Genomic DNA, 25,001 nt, shown 5'->3' with positions numbered 1-25,001 from the left:
TCTTTAGTGTATCTTCTGCTGCTTTCTTTCTTTTTCTGGCCCTCACTATTGACTTTCCAATTTTTCCTTTCCCATCAGGCCTCAGAAGCAGAAGCTGAGGAAGTCGCCTGAAGCTCATGGACAGAGTGTGTAGCACTGAATGTGCACTTATCCAGACAGCGAGACAGACAGGCAGACAGACTGACAAACATTTATCTGAGAGTGAATAGCCAATACTGAGCAAAAGGTTCTCAGCATAAAATCAAGAGGAAGAGGAGTACAGATGTGGTGGATGGTGGGAATGAGAGCAGTGGTGGCTGTAACTGTTCCTGCATGCCTCCGGAGCCACAGGGAGCACGAATCATTTTCTGTTACAACAATAGAGCTGGATGGATGCCCACACAATGGCAGGTGCACTGAATAGCAGGCGGCCATGGCAGCAGGGAGCAGCTCCCCACCAAACCGAAGCTCTTCAGCTACATAACCTCTCCTGCTCTCCGTCTCCACCTGGCTCATCTTTACTCATAAAGGATGAAAACGATCTCATGAGGGTCCGAGCAGTAGCAGTAGCAGCGAGGCCTTTGGGGCAAAAAAAAAAAAAAAGACCAGTCCTATATGCTTTGGCCTGATCTAGCGTTTTCTTTTTTGTTATCTTCCTCTCTCTCTTTCTCTCTCCCTCTGTCTTTCTTTGTGTAGTTTTTAATAGTTGCGGAGTTTGTTCTCATGTGCTGCTTAGCTGTCCTCCGGGCCATGTGAGGGGTAAAGTCAGCATTCCCCCACCTTCACAGCATTCTTTTTTAGGGTCAGGGGGTCAGCCTCCACAGATGTCTCCACCAGACAGGCAGTTGTCTGAGGACTGCATCCCAGAGAGTAAGTATTCGGCCCAAACAATACAGTTCTACCCTCATTGAGGGAGATTTTTGTGTGCTTTTCTTTTCAGTATCTACATTAAATAAAGTCTTCTAAAATATTTGTTTTTCCTTGTGGACTTGAGCAGGCTTGTGGATATGGCTAGCTCTAATCATTCACTTTGTATTTCTTTCTTTCTCTCATTTACCACTCTTAAGCTTCCTGCAATTGTTCTAATGGAGCCTTACTCGTTCCTGTTTCACTGTCCAAGGAAAGATGGGATAGAAAAAATAAGAAGAGATGGAACATGTGTTGTCAGGAAACTGAAATCAAAACATGGCACTCATGGAACATGCAATATCCAGTTAATTACTGATGCCACTTTAACAGCAGTTATAGTATTTAAAAAACGGGCATTGCTACATTTAGTTTAAGTCAGAACAAATGGCATCAAAAGCAAATTCTTTAGCCAAGCGGCTTTCATTAAAGGCAAATTAAGCTTCTGTAGGTTGATTGAGTAAAACAATGCCAGAGATAGAATGAAGAAAAGACTGGGTGCGTTTAAAAAACATGTTTCGCCTGGAAACATGGAAACTGTAATTGCAACAAGCCTTTAGAAACGCAGCAGCCAGGCCATTTCTGAATAGTATCCTTCTTTTTTCATCTCCTTTCTTTGAAATCATGTATGCATGTGTGTGTGTTTTTTCCACTCCTCAAAACAACCCCCTCTATTCTGAAATTGATAACCTTCTAAATGAATTATCGTAATGCATAATGAACATTATCTCCCCCCAGGCTGTAGCCCTGTTTGGCATGTTGATTTGTTTTGTTTCACATTACCCTCCGTTCTTTAAGAGTGCTCACTGCTTGAGGCGTGTAAATAAGAAATTATCCTTGCTTCCTAACACTCCTAATACCTCCTTGGGGTAATTAGAAATTATTAGACTGCTGCCTCCAATAACAAGAGCTAATGGCACTAACTACTGTCAAATTCAACACCTCCTCCGTCCCTCTCTCTTCAAATGGAAAAACAAAAGCTCTCCACTGTGTGCAGACTGCAGGGCAAGAGGCCGGTATTCTTCCCCAAACAAGCACCCCCACGCTCAGAGACTCATTATAGCACACAGGAGAGTGGAAATCAGGCTATAAAATGAGCTTATCTGTAATAATGCCCAAAAAGATTTGCATAAATGTGTTAGCTGTGCCGATGGAAGCAGGCGGGGGAGAGACAAACTCAAATCTGCACATGCTCTCGTTCTCATCCTCCCACTCTCTTGAGCTGTTCAGTCTGACAGGTACCTGTAGGGTATGGCTGCTCTGCTTATCTCCATCTCCACCACACTATGCCTGTTCAGACTAAAGACACTCAACCACAGGTTTTGCAACTTTCGCTTTCTTCCAGGAAGCCAGCCTGTGACTGGGGCTTGGACATTAGCAGAGCCACAGGGAAAAGAAGGCTGGGTGGATTAGAAGGCCAAGGGAGGCAAAAGAAAGAAGAAAGTGGAATGAGAGTAAGGCCCATCGGACAAACACAAAAGGGTTGATGGGAGGGGGGCCTAGGAGTCAGTGTTAATTCCCAAATAAGTACACCTTAAATAGCCTGGATGAGCAGTTAGGCACAGCTTTGCAGTTTCCCTGCAGGTGTGTCTTTGAGTACAATGGCCTCTCTAACCCCTTTGACTGCTCTAATGGAAATGCAGCAAACAACACAGGTCCAAACCGAAACAACTGCAGCGACTTCTGTCTCTTCCCTTGTTTCTTCTTGGCTTTACTTTTGATGAAAACTCACACAGAGCAGCAGCAACAAAAAAAACCCACCTGCAGTCAGCAAGAAACAAAATCTGGTTGAGACAGGAGTGATCGGATTATTACCCCTTACGAATGACTTCTTAGCTGACCCCCTCAGGCATGGCTTGCCAAAACAAGACTGAAAAAATTCCAGTGCAAACTGGTGTCTTTTTAAAGGGCCAGCGCATTGTCATGCTTGTAAAAATACAGTGGCTTTAATGGAGCACATGAAGCCCCTAGGGGTGTGGTCTCGAATCCCTTTTAGCCATATTACATCAGGTCCTGTGTGTTCAAAATCACCACTAGGACATTAAAAGGACTGGAGAGTGTAAGCTCTTCATATACCAGACTTCCACTCTCCCTTTTCTGTTTCGCTCCCCCTGCCCATTTTTTCCACTTTCTTCTTTTCTTGTTCTCACTGTCCTGCTGTAAAAATCACTCAGCTCTATATTGTTTATGATGATTGTCCTGCCCTGATAAATCTCATTTTAAAAACGTATGGGCTATAGAAACTTCTTAATGGCACACAATAGTCATTAAAATGTAGCTATAATTTCAGCATTTTTGGTGCACTTTCAGCTGAGTGTACTGGCTGTCCAAGATTAGGCCTTTCACACAGAAGGGAGGGGGAGAAAGAGTGAGAGAGTGCTGGAGGGTAAAAAAAGACAAAATACAGGGTGTGACAAAGGTAAAGGGGCAGGGTAAGCAAGAATGACGTTATTAGACGTACTCTCACTAACTTACTGGACAGCATTAACTGTGCTTTGCATTCTTTGCCTTTAATGTGTTTTTCTTCTTATACACTAATCAGGCATACATGTAGTGTGCAAGAGCGAGCCAGAGAGCATGAGAGAGATGATCATTCCGTTTAATCGCTCTCTGGAAAAAGGCCAGAGTCTATTATAGAGAGAGAGAAAGAGAGAGAGAGAGACAGGGGGAGAAGGGGTAGAAATGGAGAGACAGAGTAGAGAGTGTAAGTGGGAATGGGAGATGGGCTCAGAGCGCAACCCCTTGAAAGAGCTCGGAACAGAGAGGACTGAGTGGTGAGGCCTTTTCCCGTAAGCGCCTGTGAATGCTGAATCCAGCAAGAAACGCGCTCTCAGAGCACTATCTACATTAACTAGAGCTTTCCCTTAAGATTAAGCATTCATCATGAATAATTTACTCAGTTTTATGCTAATGGGAGTCTGAAAGTATCCGCTATGTTGTTTCCCCCAACAGCCCATCTATACTCAGTGTTCTCCAGGTCACTGTCTTGTTTATAGATATACAACCCAATTTCACTGGAATCTACAATCTACAGTATCATATGATGTTTCAGGTCAGCACAATCACAAGATGGTGTGCTGAATCACAAACCAAACTGATCATCAAATACAATTAAGAAAACTCAGGGGTTTTTGCTATAAACTGCCCACATTTCAGCTCAAATAGAAGCTATTCTCCAGACACCTGTTCCATCCAAAGCCCTTTTGTGCATGAGAGAGTGTATATGGCCTGTCAGGGTATTGCACACTGTAGCCTTTGCTGGACCATTGGGCTGTTCTGAGCCTGGGCACTGTGTAAAAATGATCAGTCCTTCAACAGCTGGGAGTGATGGCCATGAAACAGCAGGCAATGCTGCCGCTTTATAGTTTATCTTTTGTTTATGGGGCAGTATTCGGTTTTAATTATTCCTCTAAATTATACTCTTAACAGGCATGGAGAGACAGGCAGCAACTCCCAAGCCCCCCTCACCCCCTCACACACCCACACACACACACACACACACCTAACAAATTTCATTGTGAGCCAGGGGCAACAACAAACACACACCACGGCCTCTATCTCGATTTTTAATGAAGCTGGAATCCTTTCTATGTTTTCCTCTTCTTTTCTGCCCTCTTACATTCTGTGGCACAGACGTTGCTGAGAAAAAAAAACAGAGCAAATGCTATATATCCAGAAACAGACCGAGTCAACAGGTCTTGTTCAAGCTGGGAGTTGTGCCCTCATCAGGAATAACTACTTATAAGAAACTTTGACCCTGTAGAGAGAGGCCTTAGGCCAGGAGAGGCCTGCCACACACTCTTTGGCCCAAGTGCAATCATGCACCCACACACACTTCTACACTCCATGCTCTCGCCGTGTCATCAGGGATGCTCAATTGCTGAAAAAAATCTGCAAAGTGTGCTTCTATTTAAGTTTATTTATTTATATCTTATAACTACAGTAGAAATTGCTAGCTGGTGCTTTCAACAACTTAAAATTTTGAAGCTGTTAAGCGAACTCACCAAGTAAAGATCCGAGGTTAAGGAAAACTAATGGGATAACTTGTTTTGAACTGTTCAGAAATGCACCTTGGCAATTAGTCTGAGAAGAAAAAAAATTGTCTTTCCTCATGCAGGGGAGAAGATGTGCTTGTTTGATTGGAGCTAAGGCTAATGTCTTTTTTTTTTTGTGTACAAACTTGGACAGAGAAGGATTGATTACAACTACATAATATGTATGTGTGTGAATTATACAGTACTGTGTAAAAAGCAATAATCTTTCAGAATAATAATCTTTTGTCTAAAATGCGTCAGATATCTCAGATACATTTTTAGTGATTTTAGAAGGAAATTGTCCAGCAGGTTTTTCTAAGCATCTTGGTGAAACTGCCACAGTTTGTCTTACTTGCTTCTAATTTTGCAGGTAATTCCTGACAGCAAGCATTTGTTTATTCCCTAAAATGTGGTCTACTACATATGTTCTGTATTTGACTAGCATACAAACATTTTCTGTAACAGTTAATTTATTTATGTTAAATGCAGTGTTGGAAATCTAAAAGTTTTTTTTCTCTGTTAAATTACAATCAAATAATCAGAAAAAAACAAGAAAAAAAAGGCAAACTAGTGTTTTTAAAAATTTGTGTCCCGAAGATTTATTCCCAGTACTGTATGTACAGATTCTAACCTGAAATATACACTCTTCATTACGGTAATGACTGATGGAAATAGTCCGGGTGTCAAAGAAACGCCTCTATCTATTTCCTTCCACCATTCCTAAGAGATCAGACCTTATGGTTTTAAAGAACTTTTTTTTTTTTTTTTTTTTTATGAACATCATTTAGTTAGCTTTTTTCCAACTGGCTATTTCTCTTCGCTTTCTTTCTGCTAACCTACAATTGGCCTGTTTTCAGTGGAGTGTGGAAACTCTTTGCTGATGAGCAGCTCGGGCCGCTGGGAAGCAGCCGGAGCCGTTTAGTGCAGTGGAGCTACGTCCAGCCAGGCCCGGGCAGGAGCTGGGAGTCAGTGAGTGCTTCAAGCGTTAACGTAATTGCAAGAATGTGAAAAATGAGGCGGCAGGGCTCCTGAGCAGAGCGAAAGGTCATAGCGAGCCTCACACAAAACAACTGGCTGCAGGGACAGCCTCATTAGAGCAGTAAATCAGCTGCCCTCTTTCCCCCCTCTCTCTCTCTTTCTCTTTTTTTTCTATCATTCAGAAGAAAAGAAGGTGTGCTTTCATGCTGAAGTGCCTTTGGGCTCGGCTGGGTCGAGTCCGGCCTGAGCACTTTACACCGTACCGTACCCATCTTGGTCTTTATCGATCAGCCGTTACTGGATCTGGTGCACAGGAGTCGATAAGTGCTCTGTGGATTACAGGTCACTTGTACTTATGTGTGTTAGATAATCAATAGGCAGTGCATTTCTCTACTCCTCTTTGCTTTCTCGGGCCTTTCCCTGCCTCCCTGCCTGCCTGAGAAAAAAAACAATAAGGAGACTAATATTTGCTCTTACATTGCACCACTGTGCTATTTGCATTCTGATATATTTGCTTATTAGCTTGCAAGCCAGGCATACAACAATTAATAAGGATGGTATATGATAATGTAAGGCACTTTATCTGATTAACTGCTGATCGGCGTGTGATATTAGCTTTGCCTCTATAACTGTGTGGTAAACATGTAAAAGCTGCATCATTAATGAGCAAGATGGTTAAGCAGTAATGATACTGCTCTTGACACGAGTGAACCACAGAGAGCTGTAGTGAAAGTGCCACTGTGGTTTGGGGTAGGGTATAAAACAGCCATCACTCTGGACAATGTAATTTGCCATAGAAATATCCATCAAAACCTGTGACTGTGATTGGATGTGAAATCAGTGTCAGGCAGAGTAAGGAATCCTGATGTGTGTGTGATGAAATTCTGTGTAAACGGCACACACTTTGCTGGCCAAAATAGAGAAGGTTTGAAGGGGTCATCAACATTCGTTGTACATCAACAAAAAACTTTTTGAAGTTTCTAGAAATAGTTGTGAGGTCTTAACAGTTCTAGGAGTAACTAAAATGCATTTAAAGATGAAGAACAGAAGAAGAGAGAATTGTTTATATCCAGTTAGTGCTGCCGTTTTGGTTGAGTGCACTGTGTAAGACAGGAGAAAAGGGTAGCCATAAAGTCATCTGAATGCTTGCTCTGACTCAGGCAGTCCAGTGCTTAATGAAAACACAAGCCTGTCTGTTATTGCTCCTGAGCTAAGCGGAGTTAATATGTTTTACACGTTACTAAGAGCTGGCAAAAAAATGCAATTAATCATAAGGGTTACTCTGTGCTTCAGAACAGTTACAGGTTCAAGCTACAAACATGCTGTAGTCCGTGGATGTGTGCTGTTGTTGTACGGGTGAGTGGGTGTAAATGCTGAGCATTAAAATTTATTTTCTAGTAAATGCCATAATGATGAGTATAAATTATTAAAGGAGTAAAAGTAAATAAAATCCAGAATGAATGTTAACATTTAGAATGTTAAAATTCATGATTAGAAAATAAAATTCACTAGTTTTATTCCATAAATTTAGGAACCATTTATAATTAATCGCCCTTTCATGTATTTATTAATATCCAAAAAACCCCGCTATTATGAAAGAGATTTGCATTTGTGTATTTAGCATGTGCATGTGATTGTGTGTATAATCAGGCTTCAAACAACATATGCATATGTGTATGCTGTATTTGTATCAGCACACTGTATATATCCATGCGTATGCTCACCTTGTTCGCTGCTGTTGTCTCCGCTCTGTGAGGCATGTCCTCCGCTGGAGGGCCCTGGCGTGCCTGCCGAGTGTGTGGAGGTGGCGTCATCGTGGTCTCTCCAGGAAGCGGGGTTCTGGGGTCCGACAGAAGGGATCCATCCATCCACGTTCCCCATCCAAACCGCAAACCAGGAGCAGAGCACAGGAATGAATGGAGAAGGAAAGAGAGAGAAAAACCACATGAACACGCTGGAAACGTGAGAGGGACATGAGTGAGGCTCTGGAGTGCTGTGCAGATCTCTGGTCTGCCTGTTTTAGCTCTCCTTTGCTCTCAACAAGCACTGAGACTCAGACAAACACGCCAAAACGTCAGCTCCATGCTCATATTTATTTCTACCCTATCCTGGCAGGCGGGTGCTCCAAACACTACAAGCCTAACAGCTTAATTACAGCCTAAGAGTCCATCACCACTTTATTTAATGTAGCATCATATCCTGAGCAAGCTCAAAAGCACTGTCTAAACACACGTGGCGAAAAAATGTCAAGTTAGTTTATACCGTAACCAATTGAGACTTCCGTGTCAAGTGAGAAATATATAGGGCAAAAAAAGTCAATGTACACCACAAGCTCCATTTATCTTTAGCACTGTCAGAAGGGAAAATAAGATATGAGAGGTGGTCTCTCTCTAATCTGGCAAAGACTGCTCATGGACAAAGATGCAGTCACATACACACACACACACACACACACACACACATAAACACACACTGTGAGAGGTGGAGGAGCAGGGAAAATGGCGAGTTTGTCATTTCTTTGTGGCCTCTCCTCCTCACCCTTCCTGGTCGTTCTTACTGCCTGAGTGCTCGGCACAGGGAAACAGGATTTGTACTGTACAGGAAAAGCTTTATCTGTGCAAAAACGAAGGCAGGCCAGAGGTGGAATTTCCTCTGCCACTCAAACCGGAGAGGGACTTGCTGACCACGTCACCTTACCCACACACACACCAACCCTATATACAAATGTACAAAAAACACAGATTAATTTGCAGCTAACATATCACCTGCACTGCATGAACTAAACAGTCAGAGAGCTAGACTGACTGTTTCTGTGAGCCACAGAGCAGCCCCCTTGAAAAGAACCCAAGCCAAACAAACTCAGGCCTGCATCAAGGCTTCCCGCAAACCTCAGCCCACTCTTCTGCTCTCTTTTATCCCATGTGTCACTCCTTTCCATGCAAACCCAACCTCACAGATACACACTCTTCAGTAATAAAAACATTTCTGTAATGTGTCTGCAGATACAAAGCTGCCATGTGGTGTAAGCTCATTACAGTCAGAGCTGAACTCTTAATCTGAGAGTGATCAAGTGTGTGTCTAGCTGATGATACAAATCTGAAGCACGTACAGAGAAAAAAGGTGTAGTACATCCGAGGAATGACTACATGCCAGGACTGTGGCACAATCACATTGGGTGTTCACCAGGAAGAGTTCAGACCTTTTAGAAAAGACAGCTAAGAAAAGTCGATTGTAACACATATTTGTAGTCAAACACAAAATACCCATCTATTTCTGGTTATTTAGCTGATACAACTCTTAAAAGACACCTTTCTATAAACATGACCTTTATCCTGTCACCATTTTAGTCATTCTCAGCAACATCAGAGCAGTGAAAATGTCATTAATTTGGTCATAACATTTCCATCATGTCTCTGGAGCAAATGCCATAAAAAGGGAAGGAGAGGAGAGACAGTAAAGGCTGCAAAAAAGTCACTATGTATAATGTAGTTCAGTTGAGACAGTCTTATGTACTTAGAATGGGCCTTGTTGTTTTAAGGAAAGAAAATGACTGGGTTCCACTTCCTGGTGGTGAAACACCCACTGTCGGTAAAGCAGGCCTCAAAAATACGCTCCAAACCATTCAATGTCAAACTGTTGCACTGCATATGTTTAAGCAAGTAAAATATCAATATTTCTAATGCTCTGCTACACATATTTTGTTAAACTGTGCAACATGATGCTTTCATAATTACAAGTTAAACAGAGTACAGAATCTTGGCCCTGTTATAAGTCAGCAAATTAAATGAGACAACAAGCAACATGGCTGTGCCGTCTAAGCACCAAACAGTCTTCAATACACAGACAGCCCATGGTCTTTAACCCAAACAAACAAGACAGACACATTTCCACCAGGCGTGTCCTGAAAAACACAACCAATATCACAACAGTCATACCAGGCTGTGTTAACTTTCTTCATTCAGCTCTGGAATTAAAGCAACAGTCTTTTCCCCTAGTATGAATAATGCAGTGGTCTCTCTCTCTCTCTCTCCCTCCCTCCCTCTGTCTGTGCCACAGTCAGAGGGCTGCTCGACAGATACAGGCCTCGCAACACAACAAAACAGTTGTCAGGACTCCCCAGAGTCCATTAAAGTTCAAACAAGCTGTAAAAAAAAGAAGAGAGAGCGAGAGCATCACCCAAACGGCCCTCGTCAATCTCACTATGGAAGACACCCAACACCCACCCACCCTCCATCTTTCTGAAAAAAATAAATGCTCATGTGACTATTCCCTGTAGTTTGGGATAATTAGGAGTCAAACGTGGTTCACTCCATGCTTTTCCCTAATTGTGTTAAAGAGCACTGTTACTAGGAGGAGAGGTACGGCAGCCAGCAAACACAGAGGTGCAGCACAATAGGAGGAGATGGAAAATAAGATACAAGGACGGCCTGTCTCTGGGGGCGGCCTTTTTTATTTGCCAGGGTTACTGACTCATGGCTGATAATGCAACTTGTAATTAATATAAAAGCAGGAGACAATATGGGGGAAAGCTTGTAGAGGCACAGGCCACAGGAGAATGTCTGATACTGTCACTATCGCTGTTTCTCACTGACACACACCTGCCCTGCCTATCAGCTAACTATGCAGGCTTTCTCCACCATCCTTTATCAATATCCCTCAAAATTTCAAAGATTGATTTAGCATTGTCACTGGAGTGTGTGTTGATTCTAAGGCAACCTAATGTACTTACAGAAAAATACATGTAGGGACAGGACAGGCTGGGAACGACGAGCGCTATGTAAAAGGATGCATACTATTGCTGAAAGGAATTGCAGCTACATCAACGAGCATGCTGACACACATGAAACATATCACCCCATAAATCCTCACACCCTGACATTTCCAAATGCATCTTACGCTTAAAACCTCTAGCACACTTTTGTAGAATTTAACACATAATTACACAGGTGCTTTGAAAGATGTTAAGGAACTGGTTGACTGCAACCATAGTGTATTTATGAGACCGTCAATTATCTGCCAAGTATAAAAATAAAGTATCAACTGAGCATCAAATAATTGACAGCTAATGGTTCATTAGAGACTATTTGTATGATTCAGTTTCCGAAGTAAGGTATTAACAAATGGTCCTGTACGATCAGTGATTTGAAGCTAAACATGAAATATCAATTTTAGATCACACAAAAATAAGCATGAATTTTAAGCCATCATAAAATTTTAGGAAGTGATTTGCAATCCTGGTGTAATTAATTATAATGTACACACAGCTCCTTGAAAATCAAGAGACTATAGCATTCTAGGTTACACAGCAACAAGTTAAACGCAGCCCTCTCCTCTCATAGAGGCTCATAGGGGAGGCCTGCCAACAGGCCTGAGCTCTCTAACACTAATCAAATAGGATATGTAGAGTCAGACATCATCCCATCACAAAACAATTGTGTGGGGTGGTGAATGCTATCGTGCAGCACGTTACTTGAAAGGGGAAATCCTATCGGAGTACGTCTGCGCGTGCTGCTTAATTTAGAAGACCCCCAGAACTAAGTAAATGCACGGTTCACTGGCTTTAGAAGCCCTGTAGGCTATATGTATGCAAACACAGAGGCCTGAAGTAGTCGATCACAAAGCAAGGACCATGTAAATGGCCTCCATAAAAAAAGAGGTATGGCACGTTTAATTGATTTATGAATTGATTGGAATTCACTGTATGAGATGAGCTGAAATATTATTGCTCTACACATAATTCACTCCAGTACACACAAGGGAAATGCAGATGTTAAGGAATGTGAATGCAGTTGTTTTCAGAGCTAACACACACTATGACCATGGAGGGAACTTCAAGCGTGCGTGAATAACAATCTCTAACTACACACTGGTAATGAAATGATTTCAGAAGCAATGGGAGGGAACGCTGCTATAATAATAAAAAAAAATCTTAGCAGCAGACACAAAGACAAATTAATTAGCACAGATTATACTTAGCAAGCTTTAATGCATTTCATCCATATTAATTAGATGTAGCATAAAGAAGAGCGAAATTACATTGTATTAATTAAAACACAAAAGTCTGGTGACTAATAGCAGCAGTCTGATTACTGATACAGACTGGCTTACCCCTTTCACAAGGATTTGCTTTTCATGTAGCCTATAAAACTGACTACATTGCTTTTTCTTGAGAGAAGTAGTTAGGGTACTAGAAAGACTGCTTATGGTGTTTTGGACAGCGGACAGTAACAGGAAGCAAGCTGAAGAAATTACCATTGGCCTTATCAGTGCTAACAACACTACAATCTACTAAGCAGAACAATAGTTCAGCACTGGGGTGTGAAAATAGTGTGCTTATTAGTGACTGTGTCAGGTAGATGGCAGAGCGAGAGAGCTGCAGAAGGCATGCGACTAATACAACGGGCTGTCTTCTTCATGGTGAAGAGCCTCATCATCCCCAGCAACCAGCTTTTGCCAAATGAGATGTAGCCTTGGGCTATATATTAAAAATGCATAGCAAAGCAAAGAAAAATGGACGTGAGAAAGTCTACCTAAATAAATTAGCATATCTAACTATAAAATTGCCTTTCCCTCTACCATTAAAAAAGAATGGGAATGAATAATATAATACAGCCTCTTTTTAATTCAATAAATAAATCAAAAACAAACTAGGTATTTTTGCTTTTATTAAAAAAAAAAAAAAAGTTGTAATATTTCCTAACTGTTGGTGCATATGGAGTGAAAGGAAGCAGAGACCTGGGCAACAGCACTGTTCCTATTAATCCTCTATCATTTCACTACTGTTTACTGTGCGAATAATACCTGAAGGCGTTGTTTTTTTTTTAAAGAAATAAAAACCAATATCCTAATCTGAAATGATGCATGCTAATTAGTGTTTATATTATTATGCTAATATAAATTATACAGGAAATTATATTACACGATATAAAAATTCTCATGCAACTGATCATGTTGCAATTCATGCATTGATGTCGGTATTATGCCTGTCTTAGCTTTAAAAACTTTTAAACACAATGAAAACTTCAGGTTTAATAGTACCGAGCGGTCAATTTACAAGTTGTAAAATGTCACTTCTGCCAAAGGAAAGAAATAAATCGCTCAGAACTAAAACAGCTAATGAGGTGGTCGGTGTAAATGACCACAGACTGAGTGATCTGTCTTATAAACCTATGTTCCTAATTATCAAAAGTATATCCTAATAAGTAGCCCAGTGCCACAGGCTGCGTGCGGGCGCGCGCGCGCGCATGTGTGTGTGTGTGTGTGTGAGCGGGAGACTATCAGCCATCTGCCGCCGTGAAGCTAAAGCGTCTAGTTTATCTAATCTCCTCAGTATAAACAACAGCATGCCCCATTTCTGCACTTCTCCATGCAAGTTTTATAAATCGCGCTTCTTTAATCGCATCCTAGAACCCATCGACCTCATCATTCCTTCGACTTTTACCTCTGATAACTATAAAAAAAAGCGGTGTTTACTCAAAGAAATGACGCCAGACACCGACAGATGCAGTGTAGTGACTTTACAGCACACCCCAATCTGCTTTAGCGCCTAATAGGCTTGTGCCTTTGCTGTTGATACATATTACGCATTCCCTCGATGCGGCAACTTTACTTTACTCCATTGTACTGAAGGAATAAAGCGCATTAACACGGGTGCGTTCGAACACCGCTACCATTTCTCACCGCGCTGCGTTTATTACATCCAAATAAACGCGCTTAAACCACGACATCGATTTCCAAATTCAAAGCTACTACACTTCAGGTGCACATAAATGGAGTCAGGATATAGCGCAGCCTAAAGGCCGTAAACTGGGCACAAGCGTGAGAGGAAACCACAAGGCGATCAATAAAAAACAATTAAAGACATTACCATCAAGACCGCTGCCAAACCATGAAGCAGATCAAACATTATGAACCTGGTGGTCAGTGTGAACATGGGAACAAACGAAAAAAAAGAGAAGAATTTCTTAACTTTATCTCCTAGTAACTCAGAACATAAAATGTGAGCAGACACGCGTGTCAAAATGATTATTTCGATATGCAAATTCTATTATTTTTTATTCGTCTAAGTTATGTCTCTGGCTTGCACGTTAATCTATTCAAAATGTATAGCAGTGTTACTCAATCATAGTTGGAAATTGTTTAATTCAAGCCAGCTATTAGGAAAAAACGAGGCACAGCACAGACTTCTTGCCTTTGGCCAGCAGCATTTACAAGTTAGGCCCAAGCAAACTTCCTTCCATACATATAAAAAATATACAACACCAACTATATATTACAAACTTGCACTTCTGGTACACGATCCAACGTTAAATCTTAGCTTTAAAAAAAATCTCCCAATGTTCTGACCGTGCTATTCACAGGAAAAGGTGAACGAAAGTTCAGCCACAGCGTCAGACAATAACAACTTGGCTCCATATTAGTTCAAGGCATTTTCGAGCAGCCTGTTGGTCTCAAACAGCACCGATTTATAGGTACAGGGAAATGAATGGCACTCCAGCGCATTATCCTCATACAGTAACATATAAAAGGGCAAATAAAAACCCATGTTACTTACATGATCAGCTAAATTGGTAGAAGATCCTGAAAGTTCCTCGTGGTCCGATTTTGAGCTGCCGTCCCGCTCATCTATGACCAAATCTATTGGCATTTTTCCTTTCAAACAACTGATGTACCGATGGCAAAAATTATCGCAGAGCTCGTGCACCTAAAGCAGAGAGGAATTAATATATTGTTATTTTTTATGATGTTTTTGTGTGTGTGTGTGTGTGTGTGTTTTTGTTGTTGTTTTTTTGTTTTTTTTTGAATGAATAATAGGAAAACCTAACAGCCAGGATAAAAATAACCTACAGTAAGGGGCACAATTGCGCCAAGACAAGGAAACAATACTGAAATTGTTGCGGCGCTTATTATTCTCATGGGGACCAGAGCAACAAGTTAAAATAATAATAATAATAATAATAATAATAATAATAATAATAATAATAATAATAATAATAATAATAATAGAAAACAATAGAAAATAATAAAAAAAAAACATGCACATATACGCTCGCCCCTTCGGCTGTGGACTTTATTAAGTATCTGATATACAGCCGTGCATTATCATTTATAGATAATAAAATGTCTAAAAGTATTATTAAAAATAATATAAAGCATAATAATATGTGCGTTGCGCCTTTTCATCATGAACACAACCATATTTATTTCTTCTATCACAAAGACCAAACTCTCTTAGAATTAACTAATTAAATTAAAGCTACAAATTTCATGTCCGATTGTGCATGCAAATGAATTAAATAAAGAATTACTAACATTACCTTTTCTAACTCCAAAAGATGAAACCGTAATACTTGGATAGCCTGTATCATCTGCGAAAAGGAAAAATTGTGGGTTTTTTTTTAATCTGCTAAATATGCATGATTAATTAAATATCAATATTGGTAAACAGGCGAAAAATGATACAATCTTAACACTATTTATAATACACTAAAGGAAATAAAAAGAATAAATCCATATGCATGTGTGTGCTTGTAATATGCCCGTGTGCACTGTGAAACGACTGCGTGCTTGATATGAGGGCAACAGTCTATAGCAGCAAATTACACTCCACTTCAGATAATCGTGATTAGGCTTTTGGTGGAATCAGTGTGGAGTCGTAGCGCATAATCAGTGATTTCCTTCACGGCCTCCTGTGGTAGCCTAATGCTCTGCCACTCGAGACCTCTTGGAGCTTCCCTCTTATTCACTTCAAAGAAAGCTGTCCAGCATCAGGGTTGTGCTTTTGAATCAAAATCCCCTCGTATTTACTTTGCTAACCTGCACATAAATAGCTGTGGGACTCTTCACCACATCAGCAAACAAACGGCTAACTAGAAAACAATAACAGTTCACAAGACGAGCTTACCAAGTTGTCCAGCTCTGGATTTGAAGAAAATAAAGGTTTTTCCGCGCGAACCTAAAACCATTAAAATCACAATGAATTCCATGCCACTCTTCATTTTTTTCCTTTATATTTATCTGTCTTACACATAAATCTGGCAGCTGTAGACTATTAATTATGTCACACATTATCATAATAACATAACATAATTTATTCTAAACAATTTCATTAAAAGTGCATTAGAAAAACAAAATCATGCAGTAATATAACGAAAGAAAATATAATTTACGCATGAATAGGTAGGTTGATTGTACTTGATTTTTCAGTACTTTATAACTGATTGTCAGCTGAGATAATAGCAAAAAAAAAAAATAGTAATAAAACGGTCAGAGACGGTATTGAGAAGTGACCTGTTTGGCGAACACGGCGATGTCCTCGTTGAAGGAGTCGGAAGAGCAGACGTCGCCTCCTGCCACCCCGGGCTCTCTGGGCGTGCACGTCGCCAGCTCGCACTTCTCAAACACGAGCGCGAGCAGAGGGAAAAGCGGGTGACTGCCAAGAGGGGAAAACGAGCGTAAATACAAGACTAAACAGAATCCCTCAAAGTAACCGCCCGCAACCGGCTGTGATAAAGTTTTCCCCGTGCTTTCCTGGCTGTTTACACTGGAGCTTAAACGCGTACTTGCAGCTATTATTCGGCCTTTGACGTTTGCTATGAAGCGCGCTGGTGAGCAATAACCTATAAACTCATGTCAGGATTGTGCAAAGATACAAACAGTCAACAAAGTTCATCTGGTCTTAACCAATGCGCTTGTTTGTTTATTATCTTTGTTCTGCCGAGTGTTTTGTTCGGCTTTAATCCTCGCAACTTTGTTTTTAGCCTGAGTGAGTTTTCTAAGCACATAGACCAATACTTTCAGTATGAAAGATCGAACTGACAGTTAGGCTTTTTTAAATTTTTATTTTCTTATTTTTATTTATTTATTTTTGTTTGTTTTACAATAATTAGCTTTATTGTCATATTATTATTTTTTATTATTAATATTAATATTATTATTTATTGACATTTAAACACAACACACACTTTAAACGGACAATAAAAATTTAGTAGGATTTACATACAAATCTGCTTTTAACTGAATGTAGTGAGACAGTAAAATGTGCCCCGTTAGTAATGATCGGTTTTCGTTGTTCCGCAAATTCAAACTAAATCTAACGAGTGCTTTACTAAAGCTTTACTAAAGCACTCTGTTTCTTCAAAGGCAGAAAAAAGCAGCTAAATACGCAGAAGCTAACACTAATTTGGGATAATAATATTTCACTCACCCGTAAATTTGATCTTTATCCCGCTTTAAAACATCGTTGACAGCTGAGCCCATACTGGTGGGCATTACGTTGGGATGCGGGGCATGTGCGCCGTAGTGCTGGCTCGCGTGCAGCGGCGGCCCGTGGTTCAGATGGTGCACTTGGGTCAGCGGCCGAGGCGCGTGCGGGTCCCCGTACATAGAAGCCGGAACTCCGACCCCGTCCATACCGCCATAATGGGCCAACTCATCGTACTAAAATCAAAACATAAGAAAGTCACGTACAAAGAATAGGTAAATGCACACAAACCACCAAAATGAAAAATACACGAGCAAAGTGAAAGAACTGCTGTAAAGGAAGAAATCAAAATTTCTGCTCGTAATGTTGAGTTCGGTTGGAATCGTGTTTTCTAACGGGGCAGTGTAAAACACTACTAATAATTATTTGTGGATTACCAGAAACATGCTCAAGTTCAGTGCTGCGTCGTGTTACTTATGGTAGGAGCTTTAAGTTTAAAGCTGACTTCACAACTGCTGCAGAAATCTCCCGAGTTCGCCGCTACACCGCGGGCTTGTCACACCGGGACAGTAGGAGAGATTCGGGGAAAACGTCAAATAACAATCCTTATATAACAGCAGTTTGTAAATGAAGCGTCCGTGTGGCGAGGAGAACGATACACGCGGCCCTTCCTATAGTGAATGTGTATAGGTAAGTGTTAGAGATTTAAAACCTACCCTCTGCGCCATCAGGCTGCGCTCCAATAAACTCCGGGACGTGTCGTATATTTAATATCCCAGTCCTGTAAGAACGTGATTTAGTGGTAAGATTCCCTTTTTAACCAACTTCGTGAATTCGCCTATTCTCCAATACAGTTCAGACCCAGCACAGACATCGGGAAGAGTTTGGCAATTTTTCTTGTTTTTCTCTTTGCCCCCAAAAAGTAGAAAAAATGTCAAGAAGCAAACTGAAGGTTACAATCGGCCCATCAACAACCTGCATGTAACTAAACTGTCGTGTCTCATGGCTTTTTGCCACTCCGGCTGTCAATCAAAGCCAGAGGTTGTCAAGGTAATGAATGAATGATGGTCGGTGATGATGTGCAAGAGAGGACGAAATCTTTTTAGTCCGTTTTCATCCAGCAACTCCGCGGCTCCTCCACGCCTCCGCTTCGTTTTCTTGTTTTATGAGTGCTGTGAAAAAAGGAAGACGGAAAACAGCGACAAAATTAAAAGATTGCCATTGCAGATCTCTCCTTTCCTCGGCAGGTATTCGTCTATGGCGCGGTCTGAGATGAGTGAGTGTCAGCGAGTGTTGGCAGGTTGGCTGCTGGCGCGCTTATAGAACAGAGTGAGTTCACAGCGCTGAGCGGCGCACAGTGGAATGACGGAACCCGGAAGTAGCGCGGCCACAGCCAGTCCCGCGGCGCACACAGAGAACAGACCAAACCCTGCGATACGCGGCGCGCGCACGAGAGGACGGCTTCAACTCCGCACGGGGGGAGCCAAACAACAACAGCACACACACAGTCACAGAGGACTGAAGTATCTGGGAAGAAAAGAAAAGAGAAAAAAAAAGCACTCAAACTCGTTTTGCGCGTTAATCTGCATTGCATTTTAACCGATGTCCACACTTCTTTGGCATCTGGTTAGACTACAGAATAGATCTGTCAAGATTAGCATTATAGGCCAAATTCACTTACTGCCTTAGTAGTTTAAAGACAAAATATTGTTTTGTTTTAACGTGTTAATATAACAAAAAAATCCCCGTGCATTTTTTCCCCTGCGCAGTTTATCTATACACACTGTTAAGCTGTCCAGTAATTCAAAGCATTTTAAAAAGAAAAATGTGCAACATAACTTACAAATCCACCGCAACACTGCGCACTTTGCCGAGTCTATCCGCCAGAATATAACTTCTGTTTTCGAGTCAATGTAAATGACTTTGTTGTAAAGCCTAATATCCAGTTACTCTTCTAAGTATGAGGTATTTGTTTGTTAGGACACGCTGAGCACCCCTTTTTGAGTAAAATGAACTTTCCCATGCAGGAAAAAAATGTTTTTATAGGGAAAGTGTTTAAATGTGTCTTTCGTCCAATCACATCTCAAGATAGAAATCTGTGCCTTACCTCGGAGTAGTCAATTATCAAAGCGCCCCAAAGATCATCAATCACGAGGCAAGCTTGAAAGTTTAGAGGAGGAGCAATGACTGGGCCATCGATTGCAATACTGCTGGCCCTTTTCCCTAATGCCAAGCGCTTTTTTGAGCTCAAAACCCAAAGAGGTCATCCATCCCTTTTTAATATTTAGCCACATCAGTGACAATAGCCTACACACCGCCGCGCGCGTGACATCATCGCCTTATTGATAGGGGCTTTTGCATCTAAGCGGCTACATTTAAAGCTCCGTGACCTGTTTTGTTTCTGAATTAACAATTTCACCGCTTATAGAGAGACCCGCTCATCTAGTAGTGTAGAATGAATTCAGCTAACAACCGTCAAATAAAATACCATAAAGACGCGGCAGTTGTGTGGTTTTCAGTATCTGTGGGACAGTTTTCAGAATGTTTTCGGCAAAAACAAACATGTTTGGTGAGATAAAGATAAGAGAAGCGCAAGGAGAAAAGTGGAAGCCGGTCGGCTGTGCGGATTCCACACTATAGAAGGGGGAAACTCCAGCGGCCAGCTCTCTCCCTCCACACCGTGATCAGAGCGCTGCGACGCACACAGCGGGCAGCATGCCGACTCCCACTCTCTCCTCACTCTCTCACACACGCCTGTCGGGCTTTTCCCGGAGAAAAAAAATTGGTGAGTGCATATCCCTTCTCTTCGCTTATGCTAGCGTACGGCAGGAGGAAAACGTGAGATTAAGGTGGGAAAATGCGATCGGCGCGTTAAATGCCAAGTGAGGTGAGCCCGGTCACAGCGCTGTTTGTTTGCTAAATAATTTAAATCCTATTTAAGATCAGATGTGAGAGTGCATAACATTTTTGGGATGCTTTTAAGTCCATCGCGTAATAGACGAAAATGTTACTTAAATGATTTTCACGCGTTTTCTCTAAATAGGCACAAATTAGAAATGGTAGGGGTGGTTGTTAGAATAACCTATAGACAATTTATTTATAACTTCTCCAAATCGTACAATAAAAAAAACCTTTTAGAAAAAAACAACATAAAATAATAATAATAACAATAACAATAATAATAATAATAATAATAATAATAATAATAATAATAATAAGCATTAAACAGTATCAACATTCTAAAATAAAATCAATGAGTTTTCGTTATAAGCATCTAAAAATTAATTATATAATTGCAATCATTACTAATCTATTGTAATGTGGAATTTTAAGATTGAAACACGTCTTAAGTTGTTTTTATTTATTTATTTATTGTTTTTTTCGGAGATTATCACAAAATTGTTATACAGGCTGTTTTGGGATACAGTAGAGTGTAAAGCAGTTGAGAGCTAAAACAAACATGCACAGTTTGACGGGGAAATGCAGATTGTACTCCTGAAGAAGCGGACATTAACGGGCGGTAAATGTTCATCTTGTGGTGTCAAATTGAGGTCAGTTTAGGGTTAAAGCTATCGGTGTCCGTGTGGGACATGGCCAGCTGCGTTTGGATTCATTAGGGGGCATGGGATCCATTTCAAGCAAAACAGTGAGACAATCACGAGCCTACGGAACCGCTCATATCCTGCATGTGTTCCCTATTCTAACAAACAACTGTACTTCTCAATAAGCCTCAAAGTCCCAGTCCAAGGCTTCACTTTAAGTTAGTTCGATTTTTAAACTTTTCTAGTAACATCAAATGTGATTGAAACTTTTGCGCTTAAAATAATCCAAGCAAAGTGTTGGGTTATGTTGGGGTGAGTTAAATTGAATAAAGTTTATATTAAGTAACGAGTTTGAACACGTTAAAATATAATAACATTTAATTTGATAATTTATATGTAAAAATTGATAATGTTTAAATATTATGGATGCAATGAGGTTAACCGAGATGACTCCCCACCCTCCCAAAAACAAATATAAATAAATGGATCAATAAAATACAAATCTCTCTCTCTCACACACACATGCGCGCGCGCACACACACAAACACACACACACACACACACACACACACACACACACACACACACACAGTGATGTCATCACTAGAGTGATGTCAAAACATATTTATAACACATTTATCCATAATTTTATTAAGAATCTTTTTGTTTAGTGTTTATATCATGCAATAATCTAAATTACCTCATCAAGTTGAACTTTCTCTGACCTCAAGTGAAATGTGCCTCGTTTCTCTGCAAGTAGACTGTGCAACTCAAATACTTGTAAAAGTTTCGCGGCTAACTGTAAATTCTTCAGCCTGAATGGAGTATTTTCCTTTCGCTCGTAGTGCATGGATTGGCAAAGTGTGTATGTGTGTGTGTGTGTGTGTGTGGTAGGGTGGGGGCGCAAACTGTAACCTAGGCATTCCCATGGAAATGTTAAAGATCCTTTTGTGTCTTTAGCCTGACCTGCTGTGTAAAATATGCAACTCGTTAGCGCCATCTGGCGGGTCTCAGCGGCCGCCATTTACCCAACTGTTTTATTTGCAGACGCTTAAAATAGGAGTTTAATCAAATTCTTTATAATCCAGATCGAAAAAGACAAAAAAACCCTACAAAATAAAAGAATACAATTAATAAGAAAATAATGAACATTAAGGCAAAATAAAAAGGAATCATTTTTCTTCCCATTTTCTAATGTATATTTATAATGATAGATAAATAGATAATGATTATCTTGAAGAGTTCCTAAAATTATTGCAAAAAAAAAAGAAATAAAAAATAGGGCGTTTTTCGTTTATCATTTCGTGCAATAAAAATGAACAATGCTGCGAGGCAAAGATTTTAGTTTGCATTGCAATGGTTATTTTGCAAGAAAACAAAGTGAATATTCACACTTCTGCAAGAAACAATCAGTTCCTCTTTTGCAGAAATACGAAGTATTAGATAGTACGATTGTAGTTTTTTGAACAGAATTTTACGGTCCAGTTAGAAACAGTATTAAATTTTATTTTATTTGGGTGCTTCAGAAATAAATCAGTGTTTTACACTAAAGTGTGCACAAAATTACAAAACGATATTATTATTATTATTATTATTATTATTATCATTATTATTATTATTGTTGTTGTTGTTGTTGTTATTAATCATATTTTATTATTATTAAAATAACACTGTATTGTTATTGTTAATATTAGTATTATTAATTATTAAGTAATCATTAATATTTTTATTGCCGTGTTTCATTCCCAAGTAAAAACCTTTCTAAATCATCTTCAGGTTTGTAATATTAATCAAAATGAGCTAAATTATCGTTTCGAGAAGCAAAAATTGATTTAAATTAGGCTACGCTTAGTAATTTCCTATAAAGCGCTTTAAACCGTTTAATAGATTAAATTTATTTGGTCATTAGGGTTAAGAAAAAAAGCAAGCAAGCAAACTTTAGTTAAGTACTTTAGTACATTTTTTTTTTAATTTACGATAATCTCAATAATGTTTTGCTTTGAAAATTTATGTCTATTTTGTAATTTTACAAAATTAGTACATTTGAATTAACTAGTGCGCATCGGTCAATTTGGTGACATATAATACGTTTCTGTTTAAGCTGAATCATCTGTAAATAAATGTTAGCTGATTTGTGGAAAGAAGTGGCTATAAAAATCGTTATTGGGTTGGATGGACCATAATCAGGCATTTTCTCTGAGCGCATTCACTCTTTACTGCGTGTAATTGGCCGAAGTGTGTAAGCGGGGTCGTGATAGAGAGCACATCACAGCGGTGACCCTTTCTGTCGCACAGCATTTACTGAGCTACCAGTGTTTAAAGCAGTAATATCAGTCTGCTTTTATTACACAGCACCTTGCTCCTTATCTAGCCCACATTTGAGCTGAGCAGCGCATCGTGACCTTAATGCGGATTTTTGCGTCAGAACCCCGGCGCGGTAAAGTGTTTCCTCCCCCGCTGATCAGAGCAAAACACTGATCCCGTGTGGATTTAAATCCTTTTCATCAGCGGCTCAGTCTCAGTGCGCTCTGTTAAACGCGCTCTCCTTTTACTCTCGAAATGGACACTATTGAAATTAGATTTTTCCTTTTCGAAACATGAGCCATAATAACCATCATTTTCAGTGCGTAAACGTGAGATCCGCACGGGCTCGGCGATGCAGTATTATCTCCGTTTGACAGGGTGTGTGTTGTTTGGAACTCCAGTGTGTGCAAGCTTTAGTTGAAACAGAGCATATAGTGTGTATATACATAGCGGATAGACGTACTGCATTCCGACTCTTAGCAAAACATAAAGCATGAGCTAACCGAGTGTTAAACATGACGTTGTTTTTACTTATTCCAAAATGTACTCTAGGATAGTTTGTGCCACTGAAATTTAGTGCAAAATGCCTGGTTATTATTAATTAATTAAGCTTTGTCAGTATCTGTACATTCCTGACTAAAATAAGCATGTATACTTGCAGAATAAACATGTGGAAATTTATGTAAAAAGTTTTGTAAAAATTATTTTTAAAAGTAATATATTTATACACACAAACAAATAAAAGGACAGACAACAGCATGACTGCAATTAATTACCTGTTCAACTTACAAAAATGATTGGTGTACAAAATTGTAGAAAGAAAGAAAGAAAGAAAGAAAGAAAGAAAGAAAGAAAGAAAGAAAGAAAGAAAGAAAGAAAGAAAGAAAGTTAAAAAATTACAACTTGGTGTCTTGGAAAGGTCTTGAATGAATTTGGATAGTATAACTGAAACCTATATTCTTATCAGCAGTTAATACAAAATTCAGAACAAAAAGGTTATTTATTACAAAAAGGTGATCAAGAAAAAGATAAGCTACAATGCACACTATCAGAATTCTATATTACTATTAAAATATTATTATATGTCCTTGCTTTTTTGGATGAAGAAATGGAGGTAAATTTCATTTTCACCGTCCAAGGCTGGCCAGTCAATACAAGAGACTGACTCCTATTAACTCCCATTATGCTTCCTGACCTCTCTATTTATTAAACAAACAGCCCGTAGTGCAAAATTTTAAACTACACTTTACCATCTGAACAACATGCGATTGTCTTTGTTTCATACAGATCAAAATAAACGCTTGTGTTCCACATGCTCATTTGAAATTTATCCAAACAAATGCTGTTGCTATGTTTGTCTGTGTTTTGTTTTCCATGTTTCTTCCTGTCTCAGCATTTCCCCCTTGGTTCTGGAAGTATTCACACGATCAAGCAAGGTACCCAGGTAATTACCGTACATTGTCAAATAAAGGCACAATAAAGGGACTACTGATTCAAATGAGGAGTGAAATATCAAAGAAAGGGGTTCCCTTTGCAGCCAGGCACTTATCCACACAGGAGACAGCAACGAGACGACTGCCACAGGGACACTCACACAGCCTCTGATAACAACATGCTCAGACTCCTTGGTACATATATCACACCACAATATTTTGCACACAGAAGCATTGCACCACACTTACGTATTCTCAGAGTCTCACTTCAGCTTGATAACTGAAATGTATTTTAATATGATTAAAATGCTGTGAATATAGCATTTTTTTTTTTTAAAAAAAAGACATAATCTGTTTATCAATTAAATAGGAATGTGTTGTAATTGTTAAAATTGTTCAAATTACCATATGAAGATGTCTAAAGAAAAATGCCAGCATTTAAAAACTATTATGCTGCAATTAAAGTGACTATATAGTGTTAAGCATTATATTCAGGATACTGCACCCTTCATAAATGCTTTATTTTCTGTATTAATAGATATGACATAAAAAATTCTCTTGAAGAAACTGAACTTCCTTCCACAGTTCTGCTTTTTTGGACAAAAAATTTAAAATACATCAC

At 39.7% G+C, this 25,001-nt stretch overlaps 1 protein-coding gene and 1 long non-coding RNA gene across 12 annotated transcripts in view; one reads left to right on the top strand and one right to left on the bottom strand.

The window, feature by feature from the left end:
• The window catches only part of meis2a (Meis homeobox 2a), a 69,539-nt gene extending 48,104 nt beyond the window's left edge, over positions 1-21,435 (bottom strand). For 4 of the 11 annotated variants that reach the window (XM_060879413.1, XM_060879415.1, XM_060879414.1 and 1 more), the window contains exons 1-8: positions 18,944-19,107; positions 17,817-18,627; positions 17,104-17,336; positions 16,188-16,329; positions 15,802-15,852; positions 15,215-15,265; positions 14,452-14,601; positions 7,622-7,736 (exon numbers count right to left, since the gene is read on the bottom strand). In XM_060879413.1, coding sequence (XP_060735396.1) covers positions 7,622-7,736; positions 14,452-14,601; positions 15,215-15,265; positions 15,802-15,852; positions 16,188-16,329; positions 17,104-17,336; positions 17,817-17,828 — 754 coding nt within the window. In that variant the 5' untranslated portion in view covers positions 17,829-18,627; positions 18,944-19,107. Of the gene's footprint in view, positions 1-7,621; positions 7,779-14,451; positions 14,602-15,214; positions 15,266-15,801; positions 15,853-16,187; positions 16,330-17,103; positions 17,337-17,816; positions 18,628-18,943; positions 19,116-21,342 lie in introns of those variants that run through there. The other 7 variants (XM_060879409.1, XM_060879412.1, XM_060879411.1 and 4 more) reach the window with 5 other exon arrangements.
• Positions 19,196-24,706, top strand: LOC132852303 (uncharacterized). Its single transcript, XR_009649112.1, has 2 exons — positions 19,196-19,885; positions 24,340-24,706. It is a non-coding gene; the product is annotated as an uncharacterized LOC132852303 (long non-coding RNA).
• The last annotated feature ends 295 nt before the right edge of the window (positions 24,707-25,001 follow it).

This window comes from Tachysurus vachellii, chromosome 10 (assembly GCF_030014155.1).
Source record: "Tachysurus vachellii isolate PV-2020 chromosome 10, HZAU_Pvac_v1, whole genome shotgun sequence".
NCBI lineage: Eukaryota > Metazoa > Chordata > Actinopteri > Siluriformes > Bagridae > Tachysurus > Tachysurus vachellii.
This window is presented reverse-complemented; position numbering and strand designations above follow the sequence as displayed.